The 21,659-nt window shown below is 36.4% G+C and overlaps 1 protein-coding gene across 1 annotated transcript in view; it reads right to left on the bottom strand.

The window, feature by feature from the left end:
- Positions 1-21,659, bottom strand: part of GABRA2 (gamma-aminobutyric acid type A receptor subunit alpha2) — a 105,259-nt gene that overhangs the window by 23,667 nt on the left and 59,933 nt on the right. The window contains exons 5-8 of the mRNA XM_053923485.2: positions 18,146-18,366; positions 15,853-15,935; positions 11,165-11,308; positions 10,022-10,174 (exon numbers count right to left, since the gene is read on the bottom strand). Of these exons, the coding sequence (XP_053779460.2) occupies positions 10,022-10,174; positions 11,165-11,308; positions 15,853-15,935; positions 18,146-18,366 (601 nt within the window). The remainder of the gene's footprint in view (positions 1-10,021; positions 10,175-11,164; positions 11,309-15,852; positions 15,936-18,145; positions 18,367-21,659) is intronic.

The raw sequence follows: 21,659 nt of genomic DNA, 5'->3' as shown, positions 1-21,659 counted from the left end.
AACAAAACAAAAATACTTTCCTCTTGAAACACCTGAATTCTCCTTCATACTTTCTATAAGGTTACCAAGATTTCACAGATGAGTTTCAAGACGAAGTGTATTATACACGAATGCTAGTGATCAAGTTCTTCAGCTCAGATTAAACCAAAGCGTTTAACAAACTAAGGCCATCCAATTATAAGTAGCTATATTTTAAAGACCTGAATTTACTAAATTCATTTCACTTAAAAATGCAGAATATGATACTTGGGCAGAACTGAACTTGGAAAAATCCATGTAATGTATTAGTGGCTGCCATAACCTGAGAGTATCAATTTTTGGACAAGGAATAAAGAAAGGAATCTGGACCACTTCAATAAGCAACGGCTGATACTAACAGTTACCTAAAATTCAAATCGTCATGTTCACCTCCCGTTCTGGCCTATGTGTGGTAAGCCTGACCCTCAAACAGAAATCACGCATCTATGAAACAATCTCCCAGGATATTTCTGACTTCAGGCTCTAAAGGGGAAAAAGAAAAAGAAATAAAAAAGTCCTTGGATGGCATACTGTGCGGTTTCCACAGTGAAGTCACATTCGAGAGGGAGAGCCGTGATGTCACATCCTTTCTTTGTCACTGACCTGCTCTGTGATCATGGAATAACCTCTTGACAGCTTTGGTTTTCAGTGTTTTTGTCCGAAAAGGGGGAATACTAACTGTACCAGCAGGAGATATTTGTTCAGAACTTCACAATGAGTACAGTGGAAGGACCTACACAGTATAGGATGTGTAAAAAGTGTTCACCAAATGCTGTGTAAGTTTTTCCCTCAACATGACTATTTGGATTTCAGTGTAGGAAGTAAGAGTGAATAAACTGCCCTGAGTGGTCATAATTGAACTGAAGTGATATTTGCACATCCTAGGAAAATCTAAAAGAAAAAAATCACAGACAAAATAAAATGTTTAACTCTCTGTCTGTACTTTTACCACTAATTCATTCCCATCAGTCAGGCTTGACCAGGCTACCTATATTCCTGAAACAACTTTTAAACCTGCCTCTAGATGAACTCTCAAGGCTTTCTACTCTCCCTTGCCAGGGCTTATTCACGTATTTTGCTTCAGCCACTTTCCTAATTGGCGGTGGCTGACTAGGATGAGTCTCTGACAGCCGGGAGGAGGGCGGCTGGTGGGCTGGCAGCCTGCTGATTAGCATGTGCTGCCTTGTGCCAAAGTCAATTCTGGATGCCAGGTGTGCCGCCTGTTAGCTCTCCGCAGCCCGGGCCTCCTGGAAGACAGCGATTTGGAAGCAGTGTTGCAGAGGCTGTTTCTCCCCTGCACAGGTTTTCTGTTCTTTGTTTTCATATCCTGCTACCACCCAGGCAACCTGCCCCTGCTGCCACCCAAAGTGGGACTTTAGGTCTTGTTACTTTCCAGTGAAGCCATCTACGTGTCCTAAGGCTGCCCCAATTCTGTGTTCAGCCTGGACAGGCTAAAGGTGTGCTCAGGTTACTTTCCGATTCTCACTCCCTCTTTTTTTCTGTCTCTTTATTCTTTCATCTTTGCTGAGGTATAATTGACAAAGTCATAATATATTTAATGTGTGTAAAGTGATGAGCTAATATACATTGTGAAAGGATTCCACAGTAGAGTTCATTAACACACCTGCCCTCTCCCGTATTAACCTTCTTTCTTTTTTTCATGAAAACACTTAAGTTCTATTTTCTTAGCATATTTCAATTACACAGTATTATCAACTATAGCCACCAAGTTATAAGTTAGATCCTTAGACCTTATTCATCTTATAATCAAAAGTTTGTATCTTTTCCCCAGCCTGTCCCTATTTCTTCCATCCCCACAGCTCCTGGCAATCACCATTTTACTCTCTTTGGGGGAATTTGATGCTCTCTTTCATTGTTTTTGCTTTTTCGCCTGGTTTTTATGGAATGTTATTTTTATCTCTGCATGCCTTCATTTATGGGTTGCAACTTCCAATGTCCACAGGGACTGACGAGCAGGGAAAACAAACAGGTAAGGTGGGCAGCAGTGGGTGCAGACTTTGTGGCAAACCAGGGACTTCTTGCCCAAAGAAACTGCTTCTAATCAGTTCCAGTCCCAGGTTGCGATGTAAGAATGAATTCTAGTTTTAGCACATTTTCTGATTTTTTTCAATCACCCTTTTTTAAATAATGGAAACTGTTAGAATCTATACATTATGCACACAGGATTTTATATGTATTTAAAGGTAATAAAGGTATATATATCACATATGTAGCATAAAATCATCTATCTATTTATCATTCTTTATGTCCTATGGAAAATTCAACAGCTGATTCAGATGAAGTAACTGGAAGAAATAGTCTTGTATACTAACATGAGAAGTAATTAAAATTTGGAAGTTATAAGCTGAAGCTAAAGGAATTTGAATTCTAGGAACACACACACACCCCCCACTTGGATTCACAGTACATACTATAGTATCCTTGGCCCTCAGGAAATGCTCAAACGTGTTATTTGTTCTATATCTAAAACAACAAAAGTCTATCTTTAAGATTTAAGAAACCCTATACACATGTTGTTTTACGGATCCTCTAACATCCTTGTGAGATCGAAAGCACATGTTTTACACCCATTTGCAGCAGAGAAAACCTAGAGTTCAGAGAATTCACACACCTGCTTAATCTAGGGTAGAGTCAGGGCCTTGCAGAAGCCTTCTTCACTCCTGGTGCAATGCTCTTCCAAATGTGTCTCAAGCACTCAGCAGTGTTTGTTGTTTAATTGTAAGAGGAAAATATGCTATATGCACTAAGTCAGATTACGACTATCTCTTTATTAAACTACAATATTTGATTATTAAGGAATTTTCTGCCCAATCGACAACTGGTTTCTGGAAGCTTATAATGGAATGTTTTCTTATCTACTAATGTTATGATCCCCCACAGTATGTAGTTGTGTTTGTGTAACGGGTACATAGAGCCCATTGTCTGTGCAGCCTTCTAGAATGAAATGAAGAAGCATGTTCTCCCCTCCATAACTTCACCGTAAGTGAGATATTTCTAATACTAAGTAACTTTCTGGATGTGCTGGGGGGGAGAAAGAAAGTTAGACAACATGTTGAGTGCTATAGGGAAGTAGACAATGAGGAGGGAATCAAGACCAAGGGAAGGTAAAAATGAGGGAAGGACAGAAGAAGACTAGAGATGATACTGATAAATGTAAGAAGGACACAGATATATTGATAACTCAAAATTTTATTCTAATCTTTAGATATTTAATAGCTGGTTTATAATATATACTGTATGTGTAATAAATAATTTTAACCTTACTCAAAGAGAAGTTGGCCATTGACCTCAGCTTCTGGGAGTAATCTCTAGGCTTCGGAATGTCATACTTGATGGGTGTGACTCTGTTGACCTGGGGCCCTTGGGCCAGCCAGACAGTAACAACTGGATTTAGTGTGGCGTTTTAGCTCGTGACATATTAACCTGACCACCCGAGGAGCTGAGATCCGCTATAAGACCAGTCAACAGTGCCACTGTGAGAGCCCAAGACAGACCGGACACCAAGGGCTAGATGAGCTTCCCTGGCTGGCATGCTCTGTACCTGTTGCCGTATATCGATGCCAAGAAAATAATGCTGCCCTCGCTCCACGGTGAGAAGACAAAGGAGGCTCTGCGTTTGCAACTTTGCCTGGAGTGTACTCTCTGTGCTTCCTTTAGCCGATTTTAATCTGTCTCCTTTCCCTGTGGTAAAACCGTAACTGTGCAGGCAACAGCTTTCGATGTGCATTGCGAGTCCTTCTAGTGAGTGATCAACACTGCGGATGGTTCTAGGAACCCCGTGGACTTACCGTTAGTGTCGAAATCCCGGCAGCCCTCTGCATTGTGTTCCTCCTACACTTCGCAGTGGGCTAACCTTTGCAATGGAAATTTTGTTTGTTTTTTTCCTAATATCTATTCAACTCTCTTTTGGAAATAACACTCTGGTAACCTATACATACCCCTATGTTCAAGCCAAGGTCTGAAAACAACCCAAATGCCCATGAGAAAATGAGTGGGTAAAAAAGCTGTGGTGCATTCACACTACAGAGCTGTGAAGAGGAAGGAACTCTTACCCTTTGTGACAGCATGGATGGACCTGGAGATTATTATGCTGAGTGAAATAAACCAGTCAGAGAAAGACAAATACCATGTGATCTCACTCACATGTGAAATCTAATGAACTAAACTGATGAACAAAATAAAACCAGAGGTTCGGGCACATGGACCAGACTGACAGATCTCAGAGGGGAGGGAGGTGGGAGGACTGGAAGAGACTAGCTAAAGAACATAAATGCCTATATGCACAGCCCGTGGACACTGACCACAGTGTGGAGAAGGCCTGAGGAGCAGGGGGAACTAAGGAGAAAGATGAACAATTCGAACATGCTACTTTGGCATTTTAATTATTTCAAAATTTATATAAAACAGGCATCGAAGGCCCTTTCATATGCCAGGAAATTTGTATGCAATAAAGTATTTGAACTCTTTGTACTCATTTACCAAACCTCTACCCTAACAGATGCTGGTTATTTAATTTTAGTTTTTAATAGAAAAACTCACTGTTCCATACTGAATGTAGCATTAGCACAAAAATATCAGGACATATTTACTATATATAAGTTTATTCACATACAGTCTGAGGCAAAATTAGGTTTACAGTTGTGAGTATGCAAAACACAGAGTTTGTTCTTGTATTACTACTTATTAATTATTGTATTGCTTTTCTAACATGAAAAACAGTAAATCTACTTTTGCCACACCCTGTGTTCATATTTCCATATATGAGCTGACAGTCACATATTAATATATTACGTATCTGAATTACTTATCTTAAATTTGAAAGAGAATTTGGTTTCAAATATAATTGGTAAATTCCTTATGATTATTATTTATATAAAGTTCTGAAGGATGTCAAGCAACAGAAAGAACCAGAAGCTGCAATTTCACAAAATACCAAGTTTTGCTGTGTATGATGCATACCCATGTTTTTGGCCCAAACTTTCAGGAAAAAAATCTTTCACTTTAATTTTTTAATTCAATTTCTTAATTTATTCATATTTAGAAATGAAACCAATGACCGTATTCCAGGGTATTAGTTTGCATATGGATATCATTATTGCTTTCTAGAGTTATACTTTTAAAGTGTAAGCATAAATAAAAGAATTAAAAACATTTATACGGATATAGAATTAGTACTACCCATATATATAATGTGATCCTTATTTTCTCCTCAAAAGTATGGGGAAAACGCACGTTATACACTTTTTTGTATAATCTAAAGAACAGTATGCAATACTGTATGTTACACAAACACAAAATGAGGTCTGTACTTTGCGGATGCATTGTTCATTCACAGGAACCTGAAAAGCACAAAACTTGAAGTACAAAGTTAAGTTTCCCAATTGCTTTTTTATATTATTGGCAACAGGGAGCAGCTACTTCATAATGAAGGAAGTTGCATTTGGTTTTTGTTCAAGGATGTATCTCAAGCATCTAGAACAGTACTGATAAAAATAGCCGTTCAAAATAAGTATTTGTTGATGCTGAATGCATTGGGCGTGAGCACTCAGAGCAAGTCAAAGTAGATTTCTTATCATTGCAAAACATACGGAGAGCCCACTGAAGACACTGTTTAAATATATCAAGCGGATCTACAACCATAAAATAAATGCAATGTACAAAATAAGAATAGATGGCCAGAGGGAAAGGGGGTGGGGTTGGGGAGAAAAGGGGGGAGAAATTCGGACATCTGCAATAATGTCAACAATAAAAATAAAGTAAAAAAGAAATATATAAAACCAAATATAATGGAGCAAAGTCTCTAAAATCAAGCAACACACATTTTAATTTCCACTCCTCTGCATACTGTCTTGTTTGCTCTGTTTTCTTATTCTATTCACAGCATGAAGCCAGACCTCAAAGGGTGAGAAATTTGACATCTCCCTCCCAGGGCATATTAATTTCTTAACTGTAATAGTTTTTCCTTGGGTGGGTTACTCATCACAGAAAGCCTTGGAGGCAGGAGAAGGGGAGGTGATTTAATGATCTCTCAGAAGCTCGTGAACCTGCCTGTGAATCCGAAGAGCGAAATTTGGAGACAGTGGAAACGTTGCTTAGGTACCTGCTGTCTATGAGTCAGGTTAGGATATTCAAACTCAAAAGGAGGCAGAAAACAGTGAAGAATAGAATAAGGGTGTAGAATAAGGTGGCTGAGCAGCTTTCAACTCCCATTCCAAGTACAATATAGAGGCTGAGTTCATCTTTCACTTGCACACACACGCGCAATCACATGGAATTATGTTTATTACAAGCCTTGCACAGAGTAACTTTCAGAGAAAATACTAAGGATGCTTTTTACCACCTAACAGCCTAAATTTAAATGAAAATGTGACTTTTTGATCCTTAAGCTTGAATTGTAAATAATCCATATAAAAATTTACACATTTGAATATAGTTTGGATTTTTAATTTTATATTCATTGCCAATCTTTAAAATTCTTGTACATTAGTTATAGTTAAATCTATCAGCTTTGATACTAACACATTCTGCTGATTCAAATTTAAATATTTTTTCATCTATTTACCTCTCCTACAGGCAGGGAGAGTCCTCTACTTGCTTCTTTTAACATATGCATCTATGTGATTTATACTACAAAATCTTTATTTATCTCCATTCAAAATTTTATTTTTCTTACAATCTGTACCAAATATTATTTCATTTTGTCTGACTTGTCCTACATTTACATATAAAGTTAGATCTTTCTGGAATATCATTTCTGTCCTTTCCTTTCTGTTTTTAATTATTGTGTTATTTTTTTCCTTAAAGACTTTTCTCTGTAGTATTTGTGCTCTGAAAATCATGTAACCTTATTTTTCAAGTCATCTGAAAAAAATTTGCTACTATTTTGGGCCACATCAAATTTTTTGTCTTTGATTCAGTAATTTTCACACTTTGAAATAGGTATCTGAGAACTTGCATCTGGGTCTAAATCCTGGGACCTCTTGTACACATTCAACGCTGTCTTTTCAACCCATGGCATTTCCGAGGGATTTTACTAAGGCAAAATTAATATAACGCGCAACTCACCATTATAAAGTGTGCAGTTCAGTGGCATTTATGTTCACAATGTTCAGCAATCTCCACCTCTCTCTAGTTTCAAAACTTTTTCAGTACCTTAGAAGAACATCCTATTCTTATTAAGTAATCACTTCCTGTTTCTCTCTGCCTCCAGTTACTAAACTACATTCTATATCTATAGATTTACCAATTCTGGATCATTCATATGAAAGGAATCATACAGTATAACCTTTGAGCCTGGTTTCTTTTACTCAGCACGGTTTTGAGGTTCATTATGTTATAGTATGCATAACTATTCATCTTTTTATGGATGAATAATATTCCATTGTGAGTATATAAATCATTTTGGTTATCCACTCATCTGCTGATGAAAATATGGGTTCATTCCACCTTTTGTCTATTAAGGATGATTCTACTATAAACATTGGTGTACAAGTTTTCGTGTGAACATATGTTTTCATTAATTTTGAGTATGTACCTAGAAGTGGAATGGATGGGTATGAAAATTCTGTGTTATTGTTTTGGGAACTGCTGAACTTCTGTCCAGAGATGCTGCATCATTTTGCATTTCCACCAGCAATATATGAGGGTTTTTATTTCTCCTTATCCTTGCCAACACTTACTTCATATCTTTTTATTATTATGGTAGACATCCTAGTGTGAGTAAAATGTATTTTATTATGATTTTGATTTGAATTTCCTGAATGTCCCACGATGTTGAACACCAGGCCATGTGCTGGTTTGCCATTTGCACACTTTCTGTAGTAAAAAGTTCACTTGAGTTCTGTGTCCATGTTTTAAATCTAGTTTTCAATCTTTTTTTCTTTTTTAGTTGTAAGAGCTCTTTATTCAAGATTTTACATCCTTATCAGATATATAATTTTCAAAATACTTTCAATCTTTCTCCCATATATAGGTTGTCTGTCACATTCTTCACAACATTCTTTGAGGTGAAAAAAAATTAATTTTAATTAAATCCAATGTACCTATGTTTTTCTTTATTACTCATGCTTTTGGTGTCAAACCTGAGAAACCATTATTAGATCCAAGGTCATGAAGAGTTATACTATACTTTCTTCAAATAGTTTTATAGTTTTAGATTTTGTATCAAAGTTTTGTATCCATTGGAGTTCATTGCTGCATCTGGAATGAAGTCAGGTTCCAACTGCACTGTTCTGCATGCGGTGGCCACCCAGCCGTCCCAGCAATTTCATGAAGAGACCTCAATTTCTCCACAGAATGGTGTTGGCACCCTTGTTGCAAATCAGTGTGCCAGGGATGTGTGGTTTTGTTCCCGGACTCTCAGTTTTATTCCCTTGGTCCACGTGCCCATGCCTATGCCACGACCACTCCGTTAGGTAGCTTTGTGCTGAGTTTGGAAACTGAAAGGCCCACCGACTTTGTGTTCTTTTCCAACATTGCTTTGTTTGTTTGGAGCCCCTTGCAATTTGAAGTAAATTTGGGGATTGGCTTTGTCTTTTCTTTAAAAGAAAGGTCATTTTTGACTTTTGATAGATATTGACTTGAATCTATAGGTCGCTTTGAAGACTATTCTTTTCTTAGCAGTATTGTCTACAAATCCATGACCACGGATGCCTTTCTTTCAATTAGGTCTTCCGTAATTTCAGCAGAGTTTTATACTTTTTAGTGAACAGTTTATTCAGCTACTCGGTTAAATCTATTCCTAGATATTTTATTCTTTGGGATGTTACTGTAAATAAATTTTTTTCCTTAACTTCCTTTACAATTACTCATTGCTGATGTTGAGACTCGAACTGCTTTTTTTTTTTTTTTGCATTGACAATAAGAACAGTTAACAGGTATATAACACATATTAAATACCAGGGTTGTTCTGAGAGCTTTACACATGTTTGTGGCCTTAAATCACAGTGGCTTGCTATAGGCTACAGGATAAAGGTCAATTGTATTGACATGGCTTTCCAGGTCTTTCTCATCGAGGCTTTAAACTATACTTTTATCTGTGTGTGCCTCTGCTGACACCGAAATAACTCACTGTCACCAAACACACTATGTTCTTTCATCTCTTGATGTCATTTCATTCCACAATCTGTCAGTTTTGGCTAGGATTCTTGCCCCAGCTCATCCGTCTGAGAATCTCCTACTCATCCTTCAAGATTTAGCTCAAATGTTAGCTCAGCTACTTAATCAGTTCTCGTAGAGATGATCTTGGTGCTGTTTTCTGCAACAACCTCTTTTATAATGCCTTCACCTTGGGTCTGCATTATCTTTTCTGCTTATTTTGCTGTCCTCCCCTCTAGGGCTTGGTGCATTATCCAGCATAGTAGATGCTCAATAAAACTTCTTAAATGAATGAGTGGTCCAAATACACAAAAGTAGTCTATCTTGTCACAAAATGTGCTCAACCTAGTTCATACATACAAAACACAGTGACCAAATTTCCCCACCTGGTTTAAATCAGGAAATTTAAATTTGTAAGTAAACACACTGATGGTAGTACATGAGGGGGTCTCTTTGTCTCCCTTTTTTCTTCCTTCCCTTTCACTCTCTAATCTTAAGATAACCTTTGTTTATCTAAAAACAAAACAGAACAAACATAGAAAGCCTAGAAATGTGGTAGTTTTACTCTAAATTAAAATTTCTAACAATATTCTCCTTACACTAGCATGGAGGCAAATGTTGATGAGCAAAAGGATTGATCCACAGGAAGTAGACTGAGTGTACTTCCAGATGATTGGAGTACTGTTTGTATTCCTCGTTCACACTGCAGCACCGACTCTCCAACTGACCTCTCTAAGCCTCAGTTTCTTCACCTACAAGGTGAAGCCAACACTTCCTGCCGGACACACCACAGATTACTGTGCGAGCATCAGGAAAGAGAATGCTCTTGAAAGTGTGCTGTGAGACGTGATGCGCTTTACAACGAAGTGTGCAGTTGTACACTCACCAAACACGGTTCTTGCGGGCACGGACTCTCTGTTCAGCCAGAATGACACTTGGGAGAGAATGACAGTCATGATGCAAGGCAGGTATGTCTGAATCACAAAATACCCGATTTTTCTTTTCAAGTGGAAATGAGCTGTCATTACGGTATATTCACCTGGAAGAAAAATTTAAGAGGCTTAAGAAACTGTAGCAGTCAATCGTTTGCACATTTTGGAAATGGAAGGGATTAGAGAGAGAGAGCGGTCTCTGGTTTGAAAAAAGAATTTATCACGTATATGACATGAAAAATATATATATTTTAAATCCTCCTTAACATAGCAAGGATATTTTTAAAGGATTTAATACTACCAGGAAACTCACACTGCACGTCTACTGTATGGAATTTGTTTTCTCTCTAGGTCATACTTATTGACCAAGGAATACAGGATTAATGAATCCTCGCTGGCCATGGACTCTTTTACCTAGTCAGGTCCCTCATCCACACTGGTACCAGCCTCAAGTTCAGTTCTCTCTGGCCCTTTAAGGTTTTGATTTCTAGCCACATCTCCAAGACTGATCTTCTGGTCCAGATTTCCCACTGTTGACCCTGCCACCAATTCTGAATTTCTCAGTGTAGCGTGTAAGCTTCTATTCCCTGCAGTCAGTTCTATCCCATCCCCAGAGCCACCTTCCTTCCTGCTCTCTGGCTTTACATCTGCAGGATGTAAACACGTTAGTTCACAAAGCTGCTTTTTCTTAGAGGAGGGTGGCCCTTAGAAAGGACATCAGCTTCCCCACACAGGCCAGTAGTAATTAATTATAAACAAAGAGTTGAATCATGATAAGCTATCTAAAATAAAGGGAAATGAATCAGAACACTAGGGAAACTGTAATACTATTTGAAGGTAAATTGACTTGTCTGAGAAGACACACACTTTAATATGAAGTATATTTTAGACTACTATTTCTCAAACTTTAATGCACACCTAAGGAATCTCCTTGGAATCTTGTTAAAATACAGATCCTAAATTAACAAGGGGTCAGGGCTGAGATTCTGAATTTCTAAAAAGCCCCCAAGATTTTAAGCAAACTGATACATTTCCAATGACTTTAACCCTTTAATTTTTCTTAGGAACTAACTTTTCTTTAGACTCATTTTACTAACCTGTACTGGATTTAATTGTCTCCTTCCCAATCGATTGGCCCAGCAGATCATACTGATTTAACCTGGAGCCATCGGGAGCAACTTGTACTGAATCAGATGCATTGTAAGTCCAAATATACGTGACCTCTGAGGTTGTATATGCATCTGTAGGATAGTAGAAAAAAATTTTTTATCACTTCAGTAAAAACCATCAATAAAATATAACATCAAAACTTGTGTGTTCCATAGAATAATTGTTGACTAAAAAATCATTGTTGATACGTACAGGTCACAGTTTTAGGGTAAAAAGTGTGTGAAGCAGATAAAGAGAGACAATCAAGATCATGAGACTATTTTCTTTGCAACCACATTGGAGGTGAAGAACAAATTTCCTTCTAGAGCCTGCAAAAATCAGTGGGCTTTGAGGTGATGGAAACATCTCCCATAGCCCAAGGTGGTAGATGCAGCCGTTGTGGTAAACAGGTTATGAATGCCCATACCTCAGGTAATAAGAAATAATAATTACTTGTGAAATAACAATCATACTCCAAAATAATATTGCTGTCTGGGCATAAATCAATTTAGTTAAGAATTGAATTATAGCTATCATACATAATACAATGTATTTCATTAGAAAAACAAGGACTGATTATTGCAGAACAAGTAAAATAAATGAGAATGTTCTACTTTCCTCAAGTTGTAAATACTTATTAAAACATTTTCATTTTAAAATCAATTAATGCACCTAGATCTCACTGGACTCTACTATTATTGCATCTTAGCTTAGTTATAGATCCGTAGGAAAAGACAAAAGACATACAGACCAGGTGGGAGCAGAACTTAGTGGGAGTGAGGTGTCTCTAGGGCTGGCAGCTTGTCTTGTCTTAGCTGTCCTCTGGCCCTGGCATTTCCTTTGTACCTGTAGGTCTTGATGGGGGACCAGCTGACCTTTTCATAGCTGAATAAACAGATACCTCTTGCTACTCTACTGACCTTGTAAAGAAATTCTATGTACTTTTGCTCATGGGAATGTTTTGAAATATTGGTTACTCCTGGTCCTTGAGCAAAACTCAGCACCATGGACACATTCTCAATGAAGGGAGAGGATGGGCCAGCTGTCTCTGGCAGTATCTCTGTCTTGAGCTATCCAGGACCCTGGGAAGCTTATTTTGCTAGCATGTATAAATTTTCTAGTTTCAACTATTGTGATGCAGTAGTCCTAGTACTCACCTTGAACCAAAGTCTATGATCATAATTCAGTTCCCACTTAAACTTCAGTAACAATGAAATGAATGTGTAAGTTTGTATCTTTCTGTGTGGTTTTTTAATGGTCCCTACTAAATATTAGTATCCATAAAATGCTGATTTCATTGTACATGTATTCATCTACATTCACAAGTAAATTATATTACATAAAACAATTTTTGAAATAAGATTCTAAAAATATATGTATACATTTGTATATGTATATTTAATAGTAGAGATATATTGATATAGTTTCCAGATGAATAAATTCTACTTACTCTGTTTAAATTTTATATTAATTTTAGTTAGTTACTGATGAGGGCTAAAATTACAGTAACAACAGTAATGTGGATAACTACAAATTCATTGGCAAATTTTCAAGTGGCTTGTTTTGTTCTCCTGTGGATACAAATCATGGCCTTGTTTTCAATAAAATTCAAATTGCACAGAATTTAATAATTCAAAGACACACCACATGTACTACTTTATATTAGAAGGTCTCACAATATCCAAATAGTTGTGAATACTAATAAACTATATAGTTTTTTAAAGTAATAGCAAACATCATTTTGAGTCTGATGACACTTTTAAATGTAAATAAGAGAAAATGAAACCCTGCAAATGGGATGCCGTATTAAGAAACTAGTGAGCCATGGATGGGCAGGGACTCTGATTCATGCCTATAATTCCAGCACTTGGTCCATGCCGGACACACACAAAACATTTTCAATGCATGCTTGCCAGATTAATGAATAAACTCATAATATTTTATTATCTTAGTTTCCATCATAGAAGATAAAAATCTGTATGACAGCAAAATAATATGTTAAAGAAAATTGATTGATCCCTCCTACATCTTTTATAAAAAAGCAATTATGTCATTTCATTGGTTGTATAGGAATATGTTATTTTATTTTATTTTCTAAAGATTTAATTTATTTATTTTTAGACATGTGGAAAGGGAGGGAGAAGAGAGGGAGAGAAACATCAATGTGTGGTCGCCTCTCATACGCCACCCCCACCGGGGACATGGCCCGCAACCCAGGCATGTGCCCTGACTGGGAGTCGAACCGGAGATCCTTTGGTTCTCAGACCGGCACTCAATCCCCTGAGCCACACCAGCCATGGTAGAATATGTATTTTTAGGTTTGGGGCCTAGAGAGAGAAGATGTAGCAGAATGTTACGCAATGAGGATGAGAGGTACTCCCTGGTACACTGACACATGTAAAGGAGGCCAAAGCAATGTTTCTCAGTAAACTATAAAAAAGAGGTAAAGACCATTTGTATTGCCAATTTCATCTTAAATTCCATCTCTAAATTAGGTTTTTATTAAATAGTTTTATTTAGTTACATTAAATAACCCATTTTTAGTACCATTGCCTATTACACATCGAATGCATACTGACTGATTCTTAATAGTTGGTAACCAAACAAACTTTCAAGATATTCTTTAATTATTCATTTTTGTCCAAAATGACAACTTTTTATTTATTTTGGGCTAATGCACAGACTACGTCTAGAGGCCCATTCAGCAAGTTTTCAATCTAGTTAAACAGCAAGGAAATGTATAAAAATGTGAGACAATAAAATTAAGACAAAAAATTAATTCAAAATCATAAACCTATAGAAAAGATGCTTCTTTCATTCAGGAAAATGATAAAGTTCCAGAAATTCCATCATTTAGGGGGAAATAAAGGGACTTTTAAGCAAGACAGGAAAAAATGGACAGAAACAGTCATGACCGCTTCTGCCAACATTTGTTGCACCAGGATCTCAAGGTTTGGGTGGGATTCTGAGTCTGTTACTGCATTCTGGTGCTCATGCATCAGGCACCTATTGTCGGCAAAGACTAAAAGTGTGTCAAAATAAACTTAAGAAAAATACATAAAAAACAATTAAACAGAGAATGTCTAACAACAGGTTTTATGTTTTACCCATATCATTTCTAGGTACAGACAACCATATTCTCAAGCAGGTAATATTCCACTACTGTGTAGACACACTATAAAGACTTTTTATTTTCATTTAAAACAATTTCAGATGTATTTATTTCATATCCAGAGTGGTAACATAACCTCATTTATATCTGGTGTTTTAATAGCTCTAACTTGTCCACTGGAAAATAGGTTTCCTTCCTACACCATACTGCATCATGAATATATCCTTCCTTTGGTATCAAGGTTTTTTCCCCAGTTTTCTCTTTAATGCCATTTACGCAATGCAAATGTGTTTTTCCCTGCAACATCTGCTGGGTTTTTCAACATCATATTTACGTTGTGTAACATGATTGACTATCTTAAATAATTTTGGAAGAAATGCCTGTATTGAAGTGGTGGTTTCCATGACAATAAAGGAAGGCTTTGTAGTTAAACAAAGAAGAGATTCTCAAAAAAAATTGAGAGCTGACACCTTTTGTAAGAATGAACAGAAAAAAACAAGTCTGAACTTCTCATTCTATAAAACTATGGTCATCAAAATAATTAGAGGCTTTTGCATTCATATGAACCATCATTCTTTCCTTTCCTTTCACTTACAGTCTGTGAAAAGAAGGCACATCACTCACTCAGAAATATTTTTAATCAGTTTTGAGAACTACATCTCTATTCAAGAAAAAGAAATGTCAAAAGCTGCCCCAAATGGACAAAGACGGAGGTGCCGGAAAGAGCAATGTTTCTTAAAAGGTCAGGCAATGGAACGCGTTCACACAAGAGAGAAGCTGTCTAGTGTTATCTATGAATTTATCCTGAACCTGCCCTGCATGCCTAGCGGGCCTAGGGAGATGACTTGACCTTCCCTCTTTCCAATTATCCTGGGAGAGTAAATGCTTCTGCTTGACATGCAAGATATAACCTCAGTGACCTAAATATGGCCAAATGCACAGAGCCATCTCTGCAATATTCTATGTACACAGAAGACGTACGTCTGCATGCAGCAATCTAGCTACACACCTCTTTCAAATTTATTTTAGGAAATTAAAAAAAACACCTTCTATTAGTTAGAAAGCAGAAAGATAATTGCACAGGTCCAGCATCTGTGCCTGCCAGTTGCAACAGACTGTTAGCTACTTTAATAAACAATGGAATCTATCCTTTACAATTCATACTTAGGTGACAAAAATAAAACATTTATTTTGTATGTTTTACTAGCACTTAGCAAACACAGAAAATGGCACAGTCCTGATTTTCAAAGAGCTCCTGATCTAATTTACACATTTACAAAAACACACGGTGCTTTTTATTAGCAATAATGCAAGTGATAATATAAATACCAGGATTAAAATATAATGATATTTGAGAGTACAGTAGGGATAGCCAATTTGTCCTGTGATGGAAATTTGCCTTTGTATCTTCCTAACCAAGAATTGAGCATTCAATGATATGATAAGAAATATAAAATTAAGCAGTGTTGCTGACTATCCTTGGTATTGTTGACCCGAAACATGTAACTTCATCCCCATACTTACAGCTGCCAAATTTCAGAGGACATGAGTGAGCATCCATTGGAAAATCCTCCAAGTGCATTGGACATTCAGCTTGGACCGTAAGCCTAAAAGTCAAAATTCCACTCTTTGTTTAAGTAAATTGGCAAGTCAGGATAAATCACTCCTTACTGTTGTCAGCAGAATTAATGATGACGTAGAACTTTATAGCATCTTATTAGGTTAATCAACATTTAAACATGTTTTTTTCTTTCACATTTAGATCATACTTTAGAAGATATTAACATATGCAAAATGTGAGTACAAGTAACAATAATATTTATTTACAAAGATGGCATATTTAACCATACTTTACTCTGTGGCTTGTTAAAAAATAAAGAAGTTTTATATGCATTTTTGAAGAACCACTTTCCCATTAACTTCACTATTCATATTTGAAATGTTAGACAAAAGTTTTTAAAAATCTCTATAATGAAAAAAATGTATTTTTTCCTATCAGCTCATCAACAACCATATAACAAAATTGATGCAAGAATTCAATATTAATTCAGAGGAGCTTCCTTCAAAAATGTGTAAACTTTGAGCCAGTATCATATATGGATACATGAGTATAAATATGGAAATAGATATACTATGTTTTGCCATGTATAATGTGCATCCTTATTTTTCCTAGGAAAAATAAGGATGCACATTATACATGGGCAGTACTAATTCTGTATCTATATAAATGTTTTTAATTCTTTTATTTATGCTTATGCATTAAAGGTATAGCTCTAGAAAGCAATAAAGATATTTGTATGCAAGTATGATCATCAGTTTTGCTTTAAATATAAATAAATAAATAAATAATTGCGTGAAAAAATTAAAATGAAAAATTTTTCCTGAAAGCTTGGGGCAGAACTGTGGGTGTGCATTGCACACAGGTACATATTTAGATGTATCTCAAAAATATCTTGTTGACATGAGGCTGCGTTATGCATGTTATATACCAAGCATTTTTCTGTGTCCTCATGACCACAGTACAAAGTAATCAGCAAATTTATTATAAGGTTATTAGTCATTCCATCTCACACAAAGGTAAAGTAGAAAGACATGCGTTAAATCGAACAAATGAAAATATTTCTTTGGGCCAGAACAAATATGGGCAAAATTTAGTTGTAGATTATATACTTCCAATAGAACTCCACGAGATATCTCCCAAACTATGTGTGCTCTCTGCCTGTATTTTGTTTAAACTTCAAATTTCCAATTACTGTCCATAGGAATGATCAAAGTGTGCAAAATCACGAGGGCACTGCCTCTGCTTTGCAAAATTCAGAGAAAGAGGCAGAAAAATAGCTAACACTTCCATTTTAGGTAATGGTCTTTGGTAATGAGTCCATAGGAGTTTTTTCTTTAAAGATCAGGACTTCATGAAAGACCGTTCTTAGAGAATTTTGACAACTGCAATCTCCCATTTAATATTATGTATGAAATAATAAATACATCAAGTGCCTGCAATACACATCCGTCTAAATAAGATGTGGATGAAAGTCATCTGTGCTTCAAGGTCTTTATTCAACACTTTAAGTTTACAGTGTACATCACTTTATTAGATTCCTGATGATTTTCTTTTTTACATACTACAAGCAAACTATTTGAAAGATGAATTCATGGGAATAGTGAAAATGGGACAGTGGTGTTAACAACGGTACGTTCAGTACATTCAGCCCTGCAACAGCGCCTTCCTTTAGCTAATTTTTTAAGGTTGAATCAATGAAGTTGATGTCACATGACACTTTTTGATTTACAAAATGGCAATTTTACACAGTTCAATCTGAGACATATGCTTACGATATCCAATTTACCTGCAAGCTTTATTAAAAAAAACTCACTCTAAGTTAAAAAATAATGTTTTTTCTTTCAAGTAACTTCATAAAAAGAAACAAAACGTATAAGCTTGTTTAAAAATCCCTTAAATTTTTGGTGGGTTATCTAATGAGATATTAAAAATAAAATCACATGCCAGTATAAAGAAAAAATTGTAATGCTATTAAACTGTATTTCATTAAAATACAGTATGAAAAATAAATAGCCAAAAAATCAATTCTTAATAGTAAAGGCACTTCTTAAATTTTAAGATGGGAATCAAACTCATAAATACTATTTGATATTTATATTTTAATATGTGTGCAATTACAAGGATTACTATAGGTACTTTAATAATCTGTTATGAAAATGTTCAACTTGTGCTAACGTTTGACAACGAGGTTGGCTGGTTTTTTGATACATGAATTTCTCAGCGTCTAAATGCAACCTACCGAACCTGCAAACATACCTCATAGTGTACAGCAGCGTCCCGTCGTCCTGAATTCGAAGAAGTTTATTCGGCATCGTCATGTTATGAGCTACCGATTTTTTCCCATTGTGGAAGAAGGTGTCTGGGGTCCAGATTTTGCTAGCCATTAAATTGTTAAGTCGAAGGATATTCATAGGACCCTTAAATTTTAACCTTTCATCTTTCCATTTTTGCCGAAAGAAAACATCTATTGTATATTCCTGAAATATAAAATAACATTCTTTTGAAAATAATAAATATTTTAAATACAAGGAATGCCAAACTCCAGTAAGTGACATTGTTTCAAAAGAGAGAAAGCTGTCTCAAGAGAAGTAAACCTAGAATCAGAAATATCACTCCTTTCCATTACAATCGAATAAAGCATGTATTTACACAAGTACCTACATATTATTATGAAAATAAAAGTACATTTACTTTATCTAGTCTTATTTACTCTAACAAAGTCTCCATGCAAACTGTGTTATTTCATTCTATAGTTCATAACTACTTGGAGAGGGGGGCATGCTTGGGGCAAGGTTGGGTGGATTGTTTTGTCATTAACTTAAGAAAGAAATATCAGGGAGCCTTCTCAGTGGGAAAAAAGAAAAGAAAAGAAAAAATAGAAGCAAGTATTAAACACACTGTCGGATCTGTATGAGTCATCATCTCCTGTTGCCAAAGAAACTAGAATATCTTATTTTTTAAATACTAAAAAAATAGTGAAATATCATATCATTAGCAAGAATTTATTAGAAGATAACAATGATTTTCATAAAATTTATTTCATAAAATTTATTTTAATAAAAAGACTTGAAGTTATTAGTTACTATATTTGACAAGTTATTGTATTTGTATTCAAAGACAAATATTTTGCAAATAAATTCCTTCCGGTTAAAATATACTATTAAATATTCACACAGACTAGCTAGTGATCAATTCTTTTTTTTTTATATTCGGTTACAATTCTCTGCATTTTCTCCCCATCCCTCCACCCCACCCCAACCAGTCCCACCTCCCTCCCCCACCCCTACCCTCCCCCTTGATTTTGTCCTTGTGTCCTTTATAGTAGCTCCCATAGACCCTTCTCCCCAGTATCCCCTCCCCACTCTCCTCTGACTGCTGTTACATTGTTCTTAATTTCAATGTCTCTGGTTATATTTTGTTTGCTTTTTTCTTTTGTTGATTATGTTCCAGTTAAAGGTGAGATCATATGGTATTTGTCCCTCACTGCCTGGCTTATTTCACTTAGCATAATGCTCTCCAGTTATCATTCCCCAACACTGTTTTAGCTCAATCTCTCTCTCACTCTGTCCTCTCCTCCCCACCCCGTCTTTCTCCCTCTTCTCTTTCTCTCCCTCCCCCTCTCTTTTTCACGGACCCCTTCTCCTTCTTCCTCCCTCAGTTCCCTCTTTTCACTTTCCATCTCTGCCTTTCTTAACATAAAAGAATGCATGTGTTTTAGATGAGATATACAATTCACACACAATGCTGACAATATATTGGATGTGCAAAATTTTTGTCCATTCATGTTTGTGCAAACATTTACATGATAAATAATTACAATTTTCAGTTACACACTTGAGATTGGAAATTGAAAAACTGTCCCTTGAGCACACTGTCAGTTATCACATGTGAGCATATAAGTGCTGCAGCAGTTGGCAATTTTACTTAAAATTGTGTGTGTAGAAAGGAGCAGATTAAAAAAGCCATATGCTGATGAAAACGTCAAGTCATTTGTACGGATCTTAGTCAAGAAAATGAAAGTAGATGATTCTCAGTGGCCTCTCAGAAATGGAATGGATGGAGATGAACAGTATCAGCCAGGAGTGCTGGCAAATGAATAGGACATGCAAGTAGCTCTGGGCTGTGCTCCTGAAGCTTAGGAGAAAATTTCATAATTGAACACACCCTCAGTCTCCACGGTTCAGTCATTGCTTAAATATTTAACTACATAGAGTTGAAATTCAAACAGCCACAACAAAAAGCTAGGTTAATAAATGAATGTATATAATAAGTATTTATTCAGGTGTTTCTTTCCAACTGTGTTTCCTTTCAATTCAAAGTGAATGTGAATCCCAATGAACTTAATGTATTTTACAACTTTTTATCAAATTTCAAGTTCCATGTTTCTATTTCTATAGAATTATGGGATTTTTATTGCTTTTAGAAGCTATTGCCATGGCAATCATTTCCTACAGACGTCCCACATAGGAGACAACAAGGTTCCCAGACAGTCTTAGGTGACCTTTTTAAACCTTGTTTCCTGGAATGCCTTTTGTTTTTGAGCATGCACAGTGCCCCAAGTTGTACCGTGCCAACCCAGCCAGCGTGATCCGGGCCTTTTCTTCCACTTTCACCAGCCACGTTTATGCCCTTCGCTAGGTATCTCCAATAATCCTCACTCCTTACGATCCCTCACATAGAGCAAGCTCCCTACCCTCCGGAATCAAGAGCTCTACTCACAACCCTTAAACACCTGGGAAGCACATAGTCAGGTCTCTATCCATCTTTATTACTCACAAAGCAATCCATTACTGTAAGATCATTGATTTCAATTATACATTTGTTCTTCTGCCTCCCAACTAGCTTGCAAACGTTCAAGAAAGTGTCCACTGCTTTCATTTGCATATTATTGTACTTTGTCTTCACACATATAAGAGTACAAAGAATATTACAAATGCCTTTGAACCATCAGCAGCGGAGATGTCATCACAAATATTACAGAAGCCTTCCCCTCTCCTGCTGATTCCATCTCAGTCATGTTCCCCTGCTCTTCGAGGAAATGACTTTCTTGAATTTAGTGTGTACCACACCCATTCAAGTACTTACGTTTACTACACAAATGTATGTGTTGCTTGTCAAACTTTTAACATTTATACAAATGAGACCACACTGTGTATATTTTTCTGACACTCATTTTTGTAGTCACACAGTTGAGATTTACTCATGGCGATACATTTCATACTTTGATCCATTTTCACTGTTACATAGCATTAACTTGTAAGGGTATTTCACATTATCCATTTTTTTTCTCCTTGCTTTCATATGTATCTTTCCTATTTCCAGTTTGCTACTGCTATAAGCAATACTGCTATATACAGTGTTACACAATGCTTTTGTACAAAAGTATAAGAGTTAGTCTAGACCAGAGGTCAGCAAACTGTTTCCACAATGGGCCAGTTAGTAAACGCTTTAGACTTTGCCAGCCATACGGTCAGTATCACAACTATTCAACACTGCTACTGTGTGGGAGCCCACAGGCAATACATAAATGAGTGTGTGTGGGGGGGGTGCCAACAAATCTTTGTCCACAAGAACAGGCAGCTGGCAGGATTTGGCCCGTGGGCCCCACTATGCCCACGGCTGCTGTAGAGAAAATGATAAGTGGGATAACTGAAATGTGTTGTATGTGCATCTTCAAAATAACAAAATATTGTCAAACTGAAACCCTAGAGCCACTAGCAATGTATAAACTTCCTTGTTTCTTTACAACTTGGGATAGATGGAATACTTC

Source organism: Desmodus rotundus, chromosome 4, assembly GCF_022682495.2.
Source record: "Desmodus rotundus isolate HL8 chromosome 4, HLdesRot8A.1, whole genome shotgun sequence".
NCBI classification, from domain to species: Eukaryota; Metazoa; Chordata; class Mammalia; order Chiroptera; family Phyllostomidae; genus Desmodus; species Desmodus rotundus.
This window is presented reverse-complemented; position numbering and strand designations above follow the sequence as displayed.